Here is an 18,949-nt window from a genome sequence, read left to right on the forward strand (position 1 = left end):
ATCACTGCCCATTGACGCCAAGGCAAATCAGCCAGGGTCCCTATACCTGATCACTGCCCACTGATCCCAGGGCAAATCAGCCAGGGTCCCTATACCAGATCACTGCCCACTGACCCCAGGGCAAATCAGCCAGGGTCCCTATACCTGATCACTGCCCACTGATCCCAGGGCAAATCAGCCAGGTCCCTATATCTGATCACTGCCCACTGACCCCAGGGCAAATCAGCCAGGTCCCTGTATCTGATCATTGCCCACTGACCCCAGGGCAAATCAGCCAGGTCCCTATACCTGATCACTGCCCACTGACCCCAGGGCAAATCAGCCAGGGTCCCTATATCTGATCACTACCCACTGATCCCAGGGCAAATCAGCCAGGGTCCCGATACCTGATCACTGCCCATTGACCCCAAGGCAAATCAGCCAGGGTCCCTATACCTGATCACTGCCCATTGACGCCAAGGCAAATCAGCCAGGGTCCCTATACCTGATCACTGCCCACTGATCCCAGGGCAAATCAGCCAGGGTCCCTATACCAGATCACTGCCCACTGACCCCAGGGCAAATCAGCCAGGGTCCCTATACCTGATCACTGCCCACTGATCCCAGGGCAAATCAGCCAGGTCCCTATATCTGATCACTGCCCACTGACCCCAGGGCAAATCAGCCAGGTCCCTGTATCTGATCATTGCCCACTGACCCCAGGGCAAATCAGCCAGGTCCCTGTATCTGATCATTGCCCACTGACCCCAAGGCAAATCAGCCAGGTCCCTATACCTGATCACTACCCACTGACCCCAGGGCAAATCAGCCAGGGTCCCTATACCTGATCACTGCCCACTGACCCCAGGGCAAATCAGCCAGGTCTCTGTATCTGATCATTGCCCACTGACCCCAGGGCACCTATATCTGATCATTGCCCACTGACCCCAAGGCAAATCAGCCAGGTCCCTATACCTGATCCTTGCCCACTGACCGCAGGGCAAATCAGCCAGGGTTCCTATACCTGATCATTGCCCACTGACCCCAGGGCAAATCAGCCAGGGTCCCTATACCTGATCATTGCCCACTGACCCCAGGGCAAATCAGCCAGGGTCCCTATACCTGATCACTGCCCACTGACCCCAGGGCAAATCAGCCAGGGTTCCTATACCTGATCATTGCCCACTGACCCCAGGGCAAATCAGCCAGGGTCCCTATACCTGATCATTGCCCACTGACCCCAGGGCAAATCAGCCAGGGTTCCTATACCTGATCATTGCCCACTGACCCCAGGGCAAATCAGCCAGGGTCCCTATACCTGATCACTGCCCACTGACCCCAGGGCAAATCAGCCAGGGTCCCTATACCTGATCATTGCCCACTGACCCCAGGGCAAATCAGCCAGGTCCCTGTATCTGATCATTGCCCACTGACCCCAGGGCAAATCAGCCAGGTCCCTATACCTGATCATTGCCCACTGACCCCAGGGCAATTCAGCCAGGTCCCTGTATCTGATCATTGCCCACTGACCCCAGGGCAAATCAGCCAGGTCCCTATACCTGATCACTGCCCACTGACCCGAGGGCAAATCAGCCAGGGTACCTATATCTGATCATTGCCCACTGACCCCAGGGCAAATCAGCCAGGTCCCTATACCTGATCACTGCCCACTGACCGCAGGGCAAATCAGCCAGGTCCCTATGCCTGATCACTGCCCACTGACCCCAGGGCAAATCAGCCAGGGTCCCTATATCTGATCACTGCCCATTGACCCCAGGGCAAATCAGCCAGGGTCCCTATATCTGATCACTGCCCATTGACCCCAGGGCAAATCAGCCAGGTCCCTATACCTGATCACTGCCCACTGACACCAGGGCAAATCAGCCAGGTCCCTATACCTGATCACTGCCCACTGACCCCAGGGCAAATCAGCCAGGTCCCTATACCTGATCACTGCCCACTGACCCCAGGGCAAATCAGCCAGGGTACCTATATCTGATCATTGCCCACTGATCCCAGGGCAAATCAGCCAGGGTCCCTATATCTGATCACTGCCCATTGACCCCAAGGCAAATCAGCCAGGGTCCCTATACCTGATCACTGCCCACTGATCCCAGGGCAAATCAGCCAGGTCCCTATACCTGATCACTGCCCACTGACCCCAGGGCAAATCAGCCAGGGTCCCTATACCTGATCATTGCCCACTGACCCCAGGGCAAATCAGCCAGGTCCCTGTATCTGATCATTGCTCACTGACCCCAGGGCAAATCAGCCAGGTCCCTATACCTGATCACTGCCCACTGACCCCAGGGCAAATCAGCCAGGGTACCTATATCTGATCATTGCCCACTGACCCCAGGGAAAATCAGCCAGGGTCCCTATATCTGATCACTGCCCACTGACCGCAGGGCAAATCAGCCAGAGTCCCTACACCTGATCACTGCCCACTGACCCCAGGGCAAATCAGCCAGGTCCCTATACCTGACCATTGCCCACTGACCCCAGGGCAAATCAGCCAGGGTCCCTGTACCTGATCCTTGCCCACTGAACGCAGGGCAAATCAGCCAGGGTCCCTGTACCTGATCATTGCCCACTGACCCCAGGGCAAATCAGCCAGGGTACCAATACCTGATTATTGCCCACTGACCCCAGGGCAAATCAGCCAGGTCCCTATACCTGATCACTGCCCACTGACCCCAGGGCAAATCAGCCAGGGTCCCTATATCTGATCACTACCCACTGATCCCAGGGCAAATCAGCCAGGGTCCCTTTTCCTGATCACTGCCCACTGATCCCAGGGCAAATCAGCCAGGGTCCCTATACCTGATCACTGCCCATTGACCCCAAGGCAAATCAGCCAGGGTCCCTATACCTGATCACTGCCCATTGACGCCAAGGCAAATCAGCCAGGGTCCCTATACCTGATCACTGCCCACTGATCCCAGGGCAAATCAGCCAGGGTCCCTATACCAGATCACTGCCCACTGACCCCAGGGCAAATCAGCCAGGGTCCCTATACCTGATCACTGCCCACTGATCCCAGGGCAAATCAGCCAGGTCCCTATATCTGATCACTGCCCACTGACCCCAGGGCAAATCAGCCAGGTCCCTGTATCTGATCATTGCCCACTGACCCCAGGGCAAATCAGCCAGGTCCCTGTATCTGATCATTGCCCACTGACCCCAAGGCAAATCAGCCAGGTCCCTATACCTGATCACTACCCACTGACCCCAGGGCAAATCAGCCAGGGTCCCTATACCTGATCACTGCCCACTGACCCCAGGGCAAATCAGCCAGGTCTCTGTATCTGATCATTGCCCACTGACCCCAGGGCACCTATATCTGATCATTGCCCACTGACCCCAAGGCAAATCAGCCAGGTCCCTATACCTGATCCTTGCCCACTGACCGCAGGGCAAATCAGCCAGGGTTCCTATACCTGATCATTGCCCACTGACCCCAGGGCAAATCAGCCAGGGTCCCTATACCTGATCATTGCCCACTGACCCCAGGGCAAATCAGCCAGGGTCCCTATACCTGATCACTGCCCACTGACCCCAGGGCAAATCAGCCAGGGTTCCTATACCTGATCATTGCCCACTGACCCCAGGGCAAATCAGCCAGGGTCCCTATACCTGATCATTGCCCACTGACCCCAGGGCAAATCAGCCAGGGTTCCTATACCTGATCATTGCCCACTGACCCCAGGGCAAATCAGCCAGGGTCCCTATACCTGATCACTGCCCACTGACCCCAGGGCAAATCAGCCAGGGTCCCTATACCTGATCATTGCCCACTGACCCCAGGGCAAATCAGCCAGGTCCCTGTATCTGATCATTGCCCACTGACCCCAGGGCAAATCAGCCAGGTCCCTATACCTGATCATTGCCCACTGACCCCAGGGCAATTCAGCCAGGTCCCTGTATCTGATCATTGCCCACTGACCCCAGGGCAAATCAGCCAGGTCCCTATACCTGATCACTGCCCACTGACCCGAGGGCAAATCAGCCAGGGTACCTATATCTGATCATTGCCCACTGACCCCAGGGCAAATCAGCCAGGTCCCTATACCTGATCACTGCCCACTGACCGCAGGGCAAATCAGCCAGGTCCCTATGCCTGATCACTGCCCACTGACCCCAGGGCAAATCAGCCAGGGTCCCTATATCTGATCACTGCCCATTGACCCCAGGGCAAATCAGCCAGGGTCCCTATATCTGATCACTGCCCATTGACCCCAGGGCAAATCAGCCAGGTCCCTATACCTGATCACTGCCCACTGACACCAGGGCAAATCAGCCAGGTCCCTATACCTGATCACTGCCCACTGACCCCAGGGCAAATCAGCCAGGTCCCTATACCTGATCACTGCCCACTGACCCCAGGGCAAATCAGCCAGGGTACCTATATCTGATCATTGCCCACTGATCCCAGGGCAAATCAGCCAGGGTCCCTATATCTGATCACTGCCCATTGACCCCAAGGCAAATCAGCCAGGGTCCCTATACCTGATCACTGCCCACTGATCCCAGGGCAAATCAGCCAGGTCCCTATACCTGATCACTGCCCACTGACCCCAGGGCAAATCAGCCAGGGTCCCTATACCTGATCATTGCCCACTGACCCCAGGGCAAATCAGCCAGGTCCCTGTATCTGATCATTGCTCACTGACCCCAGGGCAAATCAGCCAGGTCCCTATACCTGATCACTGCCCACTGACCCCAGGGCAAATCAGCCAGGGTACCTATATCTGATCATTGCCCACTGACCCCAGGGAAAATCAGCCAGGGTCCCTATATCTGATCACTGCCCACTGACCGCAGGGCAAATCAGCCAGAGTCCCTACACCTGATCACTGCCGACTGACCCCAGGGCAAATCAGCCAGGTCCCTATACCTGACCATTGCCCACTGACCCCAGGGCAAATCAGCCAGGGTCCCTGTACCTGATTATTGCCCACTGACCCCAGGGCAAATCAGCCAGGTCCCTATACCTGATCACTGCCCACTGACCCCAGGGCAAATCAGCCAGGGTCCCTATATCTGATCACTACCCACTGATCCCAGGGCAAATCAGCCAGGGTCCCTTTTCCTGATCACTGCCCACTGATCCCAGGGCAAATCAGCCAGGGTCCCTATACCTGATCACTGCCCATTGACCCCAAGGCAAATCAGCCAGGGTCCCTATACCTGATCACTGCCCATTGACCCCAAGGCAAATCAGCCAGGGTCCCTATACCTGATCACTGCCCACTGATCCCAGGGCAAATCAGCCAGGGTCCCTATACCTGATCACTGCCCACTGACCCCAGGGCAAATCAGCCAGGGTCCCTATACCTGATCACTGCCCACTGATCCCAGGGCAAATCAGCCAGGTCCCTATACCTGATCACTGCCCACTGACCCCAGGGCAAATCAGCCAGGTCCCTGTATCTGATCATTGCCCACTGACCCCAGGGCAAATCAGCCAGGTCCCTGTATCTGATCATTGCCCACTGACCCCAAGGCAAATCAGCCAGGTCCCTATACCTGATCACTACCCACTGACCCCAGGGCAAATCAGCCAGGGTCCCTATACCTGATCACTGCCCACTGACCCCAGGGCAAATCAGCCAGGTCCCTGTATCTGATCATTGCCCACTGACCCCAGGGCACCTATATCTGATCATTGCCCACTGACCCCAAGGCAAATCAGCCAGGTCCCTATACCTGATCCTTGCCCACTGACCGCAGGGCAAATCAGCCAGGGTTCCTATACCTGATCATTGCCCACTGACCCCAGGGCAAATCAGCCAGGGTCCCTATACCTGATCATTGCCCACTGACCCCAGGGCAAATCAGCCAGGTCCCTATACCTGATCACGGCCCACTGACCCCAGGGCAAATCAGCCAGGGTCCCTATACCTGATCACTGCCCACTGACCCCAGGGCAAATCAGCCAGGGTTCCTATACCTGATCATTGCCCACTGACCCCAGGGCAAATCAGCCAGGGTCCCTATACCTGATCATTGCCCACTGACCCCAGGGCAAATCAGCCAGGGTTCCTATACCTGATCATTGCCCACTGACCCCAGGGCAAATCAGCCAGGGTCCCTATACCTGATCATTGCCCACTGACCCCAGGGCAAATCAGCCAGGGTCCCTGTATCTGATCATTGCCCACTGACCCCATGGCAAATCAGCCAGGTCCCTGTACCTGATCACTGCGCACTGACCCCAGGGCAAATCAGCCAGGGTACCTATATCTGATCATTGCCCACTGACCCCAGGGCAAATCAGCCAGGTCCCTATACCTGATCACTGCCCAATGACCGCAGGGCAAATCAGCCAGGTCCCTATGCCTGATCACTGCCCACTGACCCCAGGACAAATCAGCCAGGGTCCCTATATCTGATCACTGCCCATTGACCCCAGGGCAAATCAGCCAGGGTCCCTATATCTGATCACTGCCCATTGACCCCAGGGCAAATCAGCCAGGTCCCTATACCTGATCACTGCCCACTGACACCAGGGCAAATCAGCCAGGGTCCCTATACCTGATCACTGCCCACTGACCCCAGGGCAAATCAGCCAGGTCCCTATACCTGATCACTGCCCACTGACCCCAGGGCAAATCAGCCAGGGTTCCTATACCTGATCATTGCCCACTGACCCCAGGGCAAATCAGCCAGGGTCCCTATACCTGATCATTGCCCACTGACCCCAGGGCAAATCAGCCAGGTCCCTATACCTGATCACGGCCCACTGACCCCAGGGCAAATCAGCCAGGGTCCCTATACCTGATCACTGCCCACTGACCCCAGGGCAAATCAGCCAGGGTTCCTATACCTGATCATTGCCCACTGACCCCAGGGCAAATCAGCCAGGGTCCCTATACCTGATCATTGCTCACTGACCCCAGGGCAAATCAGCCAGGGTTCCTATACCTGATCATTGCCCACTGACCCCAGGGCAAATCAGCCAGGGTCCCTATACCTGATCATTGCCCACTGACCCCAGGGCAAATCAGCCAGGGTCCCTGTATCTGATCATTGCCCACTGACCCCAGGGCAAATCAGCCAGGTCCCTGTACCTGATCACTGCGCACTGACCCCAGGGGAAATCAGCCAGGTCCCTGTATCTGATCATTGCCCACTGACCCCAGGGCAAATCAGCCAGGTCCCTATACCTGATCACTGCCCACTGACCCCAGGGCAAATCAGCCAGGGTACCTATATCTGATCATTGCCCACTGACCCCAGGGCAAATCAGCCATGTCCCTATACCTGATCACTGCCCACTGACCGCAGGGCAAATCAGCCAGGTCCCTATGCCTGATCACTGCCCACTGACCCCAGGACAAATCAGCCAGGGTCCCTATATCTGATCACTGCCCATTGACCCCAGGGCAAATCAGCCAGGGTCCCTATATCTGATCATTGCCCATTGACCCCAGGGCAAATCAGCCAGGTCCCTATACCTGATCACTGCCCACTGACACCAGGGCAAATCAGCCAGGGTCCCTATACCTGATCACTGCCCACTGACCCCAGGGCAAATCAGCCAGGTCCCTATACCTGATCACTGCCCACTGACCCCAGGGCAAATCAGCCAGGGTACCTATATCTGATCATTGCCCACTGACCCCCGGGCAAATCAGCCAGGTCCCTATACCTGATCCTTGCCCACTGACCGCAGGGCAAATCAGCCAGGGTCCCTATACCTGATCACTGCCCACTGACCCCAGGGCAAATCAGCCAGGGTCCCTATACCTGATCACTGCCCACTGATCCCAGGGCAAATCAGCCAGGTCCCTATACCTGACCATTGCCCACTGACCCCAGGGCAAATCAGCCAGTGTCCCTGTACCTGATCATTGCCCACTGACCCCAGGGCAAATCAGCCAGGGTACCAATACCTGATTATTGCCCACTGACCCCAGGGCAAATCAGCCAGGTCCCTGTATCTGATCACTGCCCACTGACCCCAGGGCAAATCAGCCAGGGTCCCTTTTCCTGATCACTGCCCACTGATCCCAGGGCAAATCAGCCAGGGTCCCTATACCTGATCACTGCCCATTGACCCCAAGGCAAATCAGCCAGGGTCCCTATACCTGATCACTGCCCATTGACCCCAAGGCAAATCAGCCAGGTCCCTATACCTGATCACTGCCCACTGATCCCAGGGCAAATCAGCCAGGGTCCCTATAACTGATCACTGCCCACTGACCCCAGGGCAAATCAGCCAGGTCCCTATACCTGATCACTACCCACTGACTCCAGGGCAAATCAGCCAGGGTCCCTATACCTGATCACTGCCCACTGACCCCAGGGCAAATCAGCCAGGTCCCTGTATCTGATCATTGCCCACTGACCCCAGGGCACCTATATCTGATCATTGCCCACTGACCCCAAGGCAAATCAGCCAGGTCCCTATACCTGATCCTTGCCCACTGACCGCAGGGCAAATCAGCCAGGGTTCCTATACCTGATCACTGCCCACTGACCCCAGGGCAAATCAGCCAGGTCCCTATACCTGATCATTGCCCACTGACCCCAGGGCAAATCAGCCAGGTCCCTGTATCTGATCATTGCCCACTGACCCCAGGGCACCTATATCTGATCATTGCCCACTGACCCCAAGGCAAATCAGCCAGGTCCCTATACCTGATCCTTGCCCACTGACCGCAGGGCAAATCAGCCAGGTCCCTGTATCTGATCACTGCCCACTGACCCCAGGGCAAATCAGCCAGATCCCTATACCTGATCACTGCCCACTGACCCCAGGGCAAATCAGCCAGGTCCCTATACCTGATCACTGCCCACTGACCCCAGGGCAAATCAGCCAGGGTCCCTATACCTGATCACTGCCCACTGACCCCAGGGCAAATCAGCCAGGTCCCTATACCTGATCACTGCCCACTGACCCCAGGGCAAATCAGCCAGGGTCCCTATACCTGATCACTGCCCACTGACCCCAGGGCAAATCAGCCAGGTCCCTGTATCTGATCATTGCCCACTGACCTCAGGCACCTATATCTGAACATTGCCCACTGACCCCAGGGCAAATCAGCCAGGTCCCTATACCTGATCATTGCCCACTGACCCCAGGGCAAATCAGCCAGGGTCCCTATACCTGATCACTGCCCACTGACCCCAGGGCAAATCAGCCAGGTCCCTGTATCTGATCATTCCCCACTGATCCCAGGGCAAATCAGCCAGGTCCCTATACCTGATCACTGCCCACTGACCCCAGGGCAAATCAGCCAGGGTCCCTATACCTGATCACTGCCCACTGACCCCAGGGCAAATCAGCCAGGTCCCTATACCTGATCATTGCCCACTGACCCCAGGGCAAATCAGCCAGGTCCCTGTATCTGATCATTGCCCACTGACCCCAGGGCAAATCAGCCAGGGTCCCTATACCTGATCACTGCCCACTGACCCCAGGGCAAATCAGCCAGGTCCCTGTATCTGATCATTGCCCACTGATCCCAGGGCAAATCAGCCAGGTCCCTATACCTGATCACTGCCCACTGACCCCAGGGCAAATCAGCCAGGGTCCCTATACCTGATCACTGCCCACTGACCCCAGGGCAAATCAGCCAGGTCCCTATACCTGATCATTGCCCACTGACCGCAGGGCAAATCAGCCAGGTCCCTGTATCTGATCATTGCCCACTGACCCCAGGGCAAATCAGCCAGGGTACCTATATCTGATCATTGCCCACTGACCCCAGGGCAAATCAGCCAGGGTCCCTATACCTGTTTGCTGCCCACTGACCCCAGGGCAAATCAGCCAGGGTCCCTATACCTGATCATTGCCCACTGACCCCAGGGCAAATCAGCCAGGTCCCTATACCTGATCACTGCCCACTGACCCCAGGGCAAATCAGCCAGGGTCCCTATACCTGATCACTGCCCACTGACCCCAGGGCAAATCAGCCAGGTCCCTATACCTGATCACTGCCCACTGACCCCAGGGCAAATCAGCCAGGGTCCCTATACCTGATCACTGCCCACTGACCCCAGGGCAAATCAGCCAGGTCCCTATACCTGATCATTGCCCACTGACCCCAGGGCAAATCAGCCAAGGTACCTATACCTGATCATTGCCCACTGACCCCAGGGCAAATCAGCCAGGGTCCCTATAGCTGATCACTGCCCACTGATCCCAGGGCAAATCAGCCAGGGTCCCTATACCTGATCACTGCCCACTTGCACCCAAACCTGCTGGTTGAGAGTATCCAGCGATTATCTGTCGAACCCACCACTGTGAGGAAGTAGATCGGGTTTGGAAAGTTTGGGTTTTTCTTGTAGTTTTTGATGGGCGCTGTTTGAATTGTCTCGCCATTGCACTCCACCACCAGGCTGGGACTTGTCACCTTCATCATATTGTAGTTTTTGATGTTTCTCAATCCCCAGGCAAGGATCTGAAGGTGAACACAGACTGACGTCAGATTGGAGGCACACACCGACTGCTTCACAGTCCACAATGGACTTCGCTTTTTGGGAAGAAGCAAAGGCAGCGGCCAGCCGGCACACAGGAAGATCCCACACAGAGTGACTGGACTTGTTGGCAGGATGACAGTTTGTCGGGGGGGAGGGGAGGGGAGGGGGGGGGGGGGGAGGTTCTTCTTCAGCTTCTGAACTGCCAGAGAGACTGATGGAGGCGACTACAATAACAGCATTTAAAAGACATTTGAAGATGGATTGGAAAGGTTTCGTGGGATATGGGCCAAACACAGGCAAATGGGACTCGTTTAGATTAGGAAATCTGATCAGCATGGACATGTTGGGCCGAATGGTCTGTTTCCGTGCTGTATGACTCTACAAGTAACTACCAGCTACAAAGGGAGGAATAGTCAGTCTGAATAACACGGGGCTGGATCCTCCTAACTCTTTCCTGATTCAGTATGTGGATGTACCTACTGCAAAACTTGACCTACTCTTGGCAAATACGAAGGGACAGGTGACTAAGGTATCAGTGGGGGAACACTTTGGGGCCAGTGACCATAGTTCTATTAGTTTTAAAATAGTGGTGGAAAGGGATAGACTGCATCTAAAAGTTAAAGTTCTAAATTGGAGGCCGATTTTGACGGTATTGAGCAAGGACTTTCAAAAACTGATTGGAAGCGGATGTTAGCAGGTAAAGAGACGACTGGAAAATGGGAAGCCTTCAGAAATAAGCTGAGAGTTCAGAGACAGTATGTTTCTGTTCAGGTGAAAGACAAGGCTGGTAGGTGTAGGGAATGCTGAATGACGAGAGAAATTGAGGTTTTGGTCAAGAAAAAGAAGGAAGCATATGTCAGGTACAGACCGCAGAAATCAAGTGAATCCTTAGAAGAGTATAAAGGCAGTAGGAGTATAGTTAAGAGAAAAATCAGGAGGGCAAAACGGGGACTTGAGATAGCTTTGGTAAATAGAATTAAGGAGAATCCAAAGGGTTTTACAAATACAATAAGGATAAAAGAGTAATCAGGGAGAGAATAGGATCCCTCAAAGATCAGCAATGGGGCCTTTGTGTGGAGCCGCAGGAGAATGGGGGAGATACTAAACGAGTATTTTGCATCAGTGTTTACTGTGGAGAAGGACGTGGAAGATATAGAATGAGGGGAAATAGATGGTGACATCTTGAAAAATGTCCATATTACAGAGGGGTGGTACTGGATGCCTTAAAACGTATAAAGGTGATAAATCCCCAGGATCTGATCAGGTGTAGCCTAGAACTCTGTGGGAAGCTCGGTAGGTGATTTCTGGGCCCTTTGCTGAGATATTCCTATCATCGATAGTCACAGGTGAGGTGCCGGAAGACTGAAGGTTGACTAACATGGTGCCACTGTTTAAGAAAAGTGGTCAGGATAAGCCAAAGAACTACAGACCGGTGAGTTTGACATAGGTGGTGGGCAAATTATTGGAGGGAATCCTGAGGGACAGGATGTACATGTATTTGGAAAGACAAGGACTGAGTAGGAATAGTCAACATGGCTTTGTGTGTGGGAAATCATGTCTCACAAACTTGATTGAGTTTTTTGAAGAAGAAATGAAGAGGATTGATGAGGACAGAGCAGATGATGTGATCTATATGGACTTCAAAAGGCGTTCGACAAGGTTCCCCATGGGAGACTGATTAACAAGGTTAGATCTCAAGGAATAAAGGGAGAACTAGCCATTTGGATACAGAACTGGCTCAAAGGTAGAAGACAGAGGCTGTTGGTGGAGGGTTGTTTTTCAGACTGGAGGCCTGTGACCACTGGAGTGCCACAAGGATCGGTGCTGGGTCCACTGCTTTTTGACATTTATATAAATGATTTGGATGTGAATGTAGGATGTTTAGTTAGTAAGTTTGAAGATGAAACCAAAATTGGAGGTGTAGTGGATAGCGAAGAAGGTTAGCTCAGAATGCAAAAGCAACTTGATCAATTGGGCCAATGGGCTGAAGAGTGGCAGTTGGAGTTTAGTTTAGGTAAACGTGAGGTGCTGCATTTTGCAAAGTCAAATCAGGGCAGGACTTAATGATAAGGTCCTGGCGAGTGTTGCTGAACAAAGATACCTTGGAGGGCAGGTTCCTTGAAAGTGGAGCCCCAGGTAAATAGGATAGTGAAGTCGTCATTTGGTATGCTTTCCTTTATTAGTCAGAGCATTGAGGATAGGAGTTGGGAGGTCATGTTGGGGCTGTACAGGACATTGGTTAGGTCACTTTGGAATATTGTTTGCAATTCTGGTCTCCCTCCATTGGAAGGATGTCATGAAATGTGAAAGGGTTCAGAAATGATATACAATGATCTTGCCAAGGTTGGAGGGTTTGAGCTACATGGAGAGGCTGAATACGCTTGGGCTGTTTTCCCTGGAGTGTCGGAGTCTGAGGGGTGATGTTACAGAGGTTTATAAAGTCATGAGGGGCATGGATAGGATAAATATATAAGGTAATTTCCCTGAGGTGGGGGAGTCCAGAACTAGAAGGGATAGGTTTAGGATGACAGGTGAAAAATTTAAAAGGGATGTAATGGGCAACATTTTGACGCAGAGAGTGGTGTGTGTGTGGAATAAGCTGCCAGAGGAAGTGGTGGAGGCTGGTACAATGACAGCATTTAAAAGGCATTTGGATGGGTAAATGAATAGGAAGGATTTGGAAGGATATGGGCCAAGTGCTAACAAATGGGACTTGATTAATTTAGATATCTGGTCGGCTTGGACGGGTTGGGCTGAAGGGTCTGTTTCCGTGCTGTACAACTATGACTCTATAACTCAAGAGAAGGGGAGGGGGGAGGAAGAGAGTGTCAGAGGATAGGAAGGGGCAAAGGGTGAGGTCAGGGAAGAGTTGAGGTGTTGCTGTTCAGTGGGTGGAGGGCAATAGGCAGCTATGTGCACAGGGCCGGAGTGCGCGTGGGGAAGAGAGAAGAGGGTACATCACCTCAATCGTGCTCAACTGCAGCTGCGGCCTGACTCCCAGAGGCACCATGTACGATTCGGAGTCTCTCATTGGCGGTCGCGGAGGTAAATTCTGATCCCCATCCTGAGCGATCACAATACAAACAAAGTCCGACATCATAAAGGCACAAGGCTGACTGGTCCGCCATCTAAAACCTTCCCCCTGAACTTTTGTTTCTGCCACACGGTGCTCCATTGCTTTTGCTCGGTACAATGATTATCCCAATCATGACTAATGGAGTGACATGGAGGTACTTCACTGTAAACATAACCAGGCCCTCCCCTTCACTTTCCTCCCAATCCGGGTTTGCCAGAAGCCCTGGCATTCCAACCCTGATCCTTCTTCCTGTTGAAAACTAAGATGCATGGAAATCTGAAATGGGAATGGGGCAGCACGGTGACTCAGTGGTTAGCACTGCTGCCTCACGGCGCCACGGACCCGGTTTCGATTCCCGCCTCGGGTGACTGTGTGGAGTTTGCACATTCTTCCCGTGTCTGCGTGGGTTTCCTCCGGGTGCTCCAGTTTCCTCCCACAGTCCAAAAGTGTGCAAGTCAGGGTGGATTGGCCATGGGAAATTGCCCATAGTGCTCAGAGATGTGCAGGTTAGGGTGGATTGGCCGTGCTAAATTACCCATAGTGCTCAGGGATGTGCAGGTCAGGGTGGATTGGCCATGCTAAATTACTCATAGTGCTCAGGGATGTGCAGGTTAGGGTGGATTGGCCGTGCTAAATTACCCATAGTGCTCAGGGATGTGCAGGTCAGGGTGGATTGGCCATGCTAAATTACCCATAGTGCTCAGGGATGTGCAGGTCAGGGTGGATTGGCTATGCTAAATTACCCATAGTGCTCAGGGATGTGTGGGTCAGGTGGATTGGTTTTGCTAAATTGTTCCATAATGCTCAGGGGTGTGCAGGTTAGGCTGAATTGGCCATTCTAAACTGCCCATAGTGTTAGGTGCATTAGTCAGAGGGGAATGGGTCTGGGTGGGTTACTCTTTGGAGGGTTGGTGTGGACTTGTCAGGTCGAAAGGCCAGCTTCCACACTGTAGGGACTCTAATCTCTCATCTAAAAGTTTGCGTCGAATAGTTTTTGGGAAGGTGTGGTAGTGTTGGGGGGGGGAAGGGGAGTTCAAGGACTGAAGAGATGGAAAGCAGGAGCGACTGAGTGAGGAATGAGTTCATCGTCCAGGGTCAAAGGGAAGGGAGATAGGGTGAGAAACAAGGTAAGTGCTGAGAACCAGTGAGCTGCTAACTGTGACAGGATTCAGGCTCACTTCGGCACCAAAAGAAAAAGGAAGATCAAGCCGAAACAAGCAAAGGACGCACAACGGCAAAAGATAATACTCTCAAATTGTTGACTCAGAGGTTACGGTGGCTTCATCATTGGATTCTTCTGAAGCAGCGACAGACAAGCTTTTGGGGGTCACAACATATCGAGGAACAGGGGAGAAAGTTGAAAATGTGAACGAGGAGCAGAAATGGGCCCTTCGGCCCCTCAAGCTGGTCCTGCCATTCAATAAGATCGCGGATGACCTGTTTGTGTTTCAAATTCCACTTTCCCATGGAAGCCCAATGACCGTCCATTCCTTTGTCTGTCTATAGAAGGTCAGCCATCATTGTACCAAGTGGGGCAGCAGGCTCCAGCAGCCAAGTTGCGTCCACTCCTGCTCTGGTTGTTTTGCTGCTATCCCTTCCACAGTGCTGATTGGCCTGGCTGAGTCTGACAGATCTCTACCCCAAGCTGAGAGAATGCCAAGAAAAACACCCAATCCTGTTAGCTTCTGGCCCAGAGCCAATCAGCACAGGAGGAGGCCACTAGGCCATCACTTTGCCAGCTTTATCTGACTGGTCTCACTCTCCATTGCCCTTCCCTGTCGCCTTGCAAACTTTTACGTTTCAAGTACTGATCCAATTCTCTTTCTGAATGTTATCCACTGAATCTGCTTCCAAAAGCTTTTCAGGCAGCACATTCACAGATCACAGAATCCCTACAGTGTGTAAGCAGGCTGATCGGCCTATCGAGTCCACACCGACCTTCTGAAGAGCATCCCAACCAGACGCAACCCTCTACCCTGTCCTTGTAACCCTGCATTTCCCACCCAGCTTGCTCAACTCTGGACTGTGGGAGGAAACCAGAGCACCTGGATGAAACCCACGCAGACATGGGGGGGGGGAGAACATGCAAACTCCACACAGACAGTCACCCAAGGCTGGAATCGAGCCTGGGTCGCTGGCGCTGCGACAGAGCAGTGCTAACCACTGAGCCAGATCAGAGTTCAATAGTGTGGGTGCTGGAAAAGCACAGCCGGTCAGGCAGCATCCAAGGAGCAGGAAAGTCGACATTTTGAGCATAGGCCCATCATCAGGTCAACCTCACCCTCGACACCCCTAAATCTCAACCCCAGGTTCTTCTGCCCAATATGTTAAATCCTCGAATCCCTGTTACCAACTCCCCTGCCACTGGGAAATGCTTGACTTTCATTCCAAAGCCTTCAGGGTTCAGAATGCCTCTACTCAATCCCAGCTTAAGCTTCACTGCTTGCATGAGACTCGACATCGGGTTGGCAAAAAATCAAGTTAGCGATCCAGTAGCTCAGTACACGCACTTCTAACAAGGTAAGAAAACTCAATTACTCTCTGCTTCATGAGTAGTTCAAAGGAAACCAGCAGCTCGCCACTGAACCGTTCTCCCCGGAAGACAGGATGCCACTGGAGAGCAGAGACGTACTGTGCCGTTGAGTCTAGCCTCACACTCGGGAAGCACAGGGCAGCACCCAAATATTCGTGTTTGCTCTGTCAAAACAGAGGAGGAAACATCAGCACTTCTCCCCGTTCTCCCAACACCACTTTACTCAGAGCACCAATCAGTTCCATGGTCCGAACGGGAGACAGGATTCAAGTCACCCAGTGAGGGATGAACTCGATCAAGGGTCAAAGAGTGCAGTGGGAAAATAGAACAAAGGTCAAAGAAAGTTTACAGCCCAGGAACAAGCTCTTCGGCCCTTCAAGCCTGAGCCGATCTAAATCCACTGTCTAAACCTGTCGGCCAATTCCTCAGCATCTGTATCCCTCTGCTCCCCACCTACTCATGCATCTGTCCAGACATCTTAAATGAATCTACTGTGCCTGCCTCTACCACCTCTGCTGGCAACGTGTTCCAGACGCCCACCACCCTCTGTGTGAAGTACTTGCCGCGTGCATCCCCCTTAAACATTCCACGTCTCACCTTGAAAGCGTGACCTCTCATTATTGAATCCTTCACCCTGGGAAACAGCTCGTCTCTATCCACCTTGTCGATACCCTTCATGATTTTGTAAACCTCAATCAGGTCCCCCCTCAATCTCCTTTTTTCTAATGTAAACAAACCTAAACTACTCAAGCTCTCTTCATAGCTAGCACCTTCCATACCAAGCAACATCCTCGTGAACTTTCTCTGCACCCTCTCCAAAGTGTCCACAGCCTTTTGGAAATGTGGTGACCAGAACTGTACACAGTATTCTAAATGCAGCTGAACCAATACCTTGTACAATTTTAACATGACCTGCCAGCTCTTAGACTCGATACCCCGCCCAATGAAGGCAAGCAAACTATACGCCTTCTTGACCACTTTAGCCACCTGTGCAGCAACCTCCAGGGTACAACTCAAGGGCTGAGTTTGAATCCCACAGTAGGGGCTGTTAGATTTTAAACAGAATTAATGAATAATTCTGGAATAAAATTATCGGATCTCATTAAGAGCAATCACAACCTGTTGGATTGCTGGAAAAACCTATCTGGTTCACTGGTACCATTCAGGGAAGGAAGTCTACCATCCTTACATGACGTGACCTAGACCCTAGACGCTCTCATCCCATCAATCAGAGTCGGAGAGTCATACAGCACAGAAACAGACCCTTCAGCCCAACCAGTCCATGCTGATCATAATCCCAAACCAAACTAGTTCCCCCCACCGCCTGCGTTTGACCCATATCCTTTCAAACCTTTCCTATTCATGTACATATCCAAACGCCTTTTAAACGTTCCAACTGTACTTGCATTTACCACTTCCTCTGGGAGTTCATTCCACACACAAATCACACTCTGTGTAAAAAATGTGTCTTTTTAAATCTTTCTTCACTCACTTTAATAATATGCCCTGAGTCTTGAAATGCCCCACCCCAGGGAAAAGATATCTGCCATTCATCTTACATGTGCCCCTCATGATTTTATAAACCTTTAGAAAGGTCACCTCCCAACCTCCCGTGCTCCAGTGAAAGAAGTCCCAGCCTGTCCAGCCTCTCTCCGAACTCAAACCCTCCACTCCCAGCAACATTCAGGTAAATCTCTTCTGAACCCTCTACAGCTTAATAGCATCCTTCCTACAGCAGGTCGACCAGAACTGAACCCTACCCCAGAAGAGGCCTGACCAAAGTTCTGAATAGCCTGAACGTGATGTCCCAACTCCTATACTCAACGGTCTGAGCAATGCAGGCAAGTATGCTGAACACCTTCTTAACCCTGTCAATATGTGATGCAAACTTGAAGGAGTTACGTACTTCAATCTCTCGGTCTCTCTGTTCTACAACACTACCAAAGGTCCTACTTTCAATTGTCTAAGTCTTGCCTTTGCTTGTTTCATCATTTATCACATTTATCCAAACTAAACTCCATCTGTCACTCTTCAGCCCATTGACCCATTTGATCAAGATCTCTTTGTAATCTTCCATAACCTTCTTCACTGTCCATTATACCATTAATCTTGCATACTTAGTAACCATGCTTCCTCTATGTTCGTTTATATAAATGACAAATAAAAAATGGACTCATCAGCAATCCCTGTGGAACACTGCTTGGCAAAGAACAGAAGAAAATCTCTGCCAATGGGCTAGCACAGACATCGCTGGACTGAGTGGCTTTCCACAGTCTGCAGAATATTCTCTACCACAACGTTTACAGACACTGTGGCACGCTGGCATGTAGTAGGAGTTATCTTAATACATGGGACCCTGATTTTACAGACAAAAAGATCATATATCCACACCGTGCCTGCTTCAATTCAACACAATAGGTAGCAGCCATTCACAAGGCAGGGTAATGTCTTGATCACCCAGTCCATCTGCCTGGTTCACAATGTAAATAAAGCCTGGCAGTTAACTGTCACTCATCATGAACTGGTGATGATCCACAAGGAGGCTACTAACTTGCAACAGTCAAAAGGCATGAATGGAATAGGAATGAATATGAATATGAATAGGAAGGGTTTGGAGGAATATGGGCCGGGTGTTGGCAGGTGGGACTAGGTTGGGTCGGGATATCTGGTCGGCATGGATAGGTTCGACCGAAGGGTCTGTTTCCATGCTGTACATCTCCATGGCTCTATAATCAGGGTCCACATATTAGCCAATCAGTGTTCTCCTCTCATTTGGTATTAATGTTGAGTCACCCATGAATTGGTATTAATACGAATTATCCTGAGGAGCGCAAGATGGAAGGTTTTGATAAAATATTTGCTGTTCAGCAAAACTGAAGTTATGCATCACGAGATTACAAAATGCCAACTTTCTCAAGGAAGGAATAACC

The 18,949-nt window shown here is 52.2% G+C and overlaps 1 protein-coding gene across 1 annotated transcript in view; it reads right to left on the bottom strand.

The window, feature by feature from the left end:
* The window catches only part of LOC122542980 (myoferlin-like), a 169,293-nt gene that overhangs the window by 72,094 nt on the left and 78,250 nt on the right, over positions 1-18,949 (bottom strand). Inside the window, exons 33-35 of the mRNA XM_087984303.1 lie at positions 16,025-16,183; positions 13,373-13,474; positions 10,230-10,391 (exon numbers count right to left, since the gene is read on the bottom strand). Of these exons, the coding sequence (XP_087840429.1) occupies positions 10,230-10,391; positions 13,373-13,474; positions 16,025-16,183 (423 nt within the window). The remainder of the gene's footprint in view (positions 1-10,229; positions 10,392-13,372; positions 13,475-16,024; positions 16,184-18,949) is intronic.

This window comes from Chiloscyllium plagiosum, unplaced genomic scaffold, assembly GCF_037043375.1.
Source record: "Chiloscyllium plagiosum isolate Xiang-an unplaced genomic scaffold, Cpla_swu_hap1 HiC_scaffold_48, whole genome shotgun sequence".
NCBI lineage: Eukaryota > Metazoa > Chordata > Chondrichthyes > Orectolobiformes > Hemiscylliidae > Chiloscyllium > Chiloscyllium plagiosum.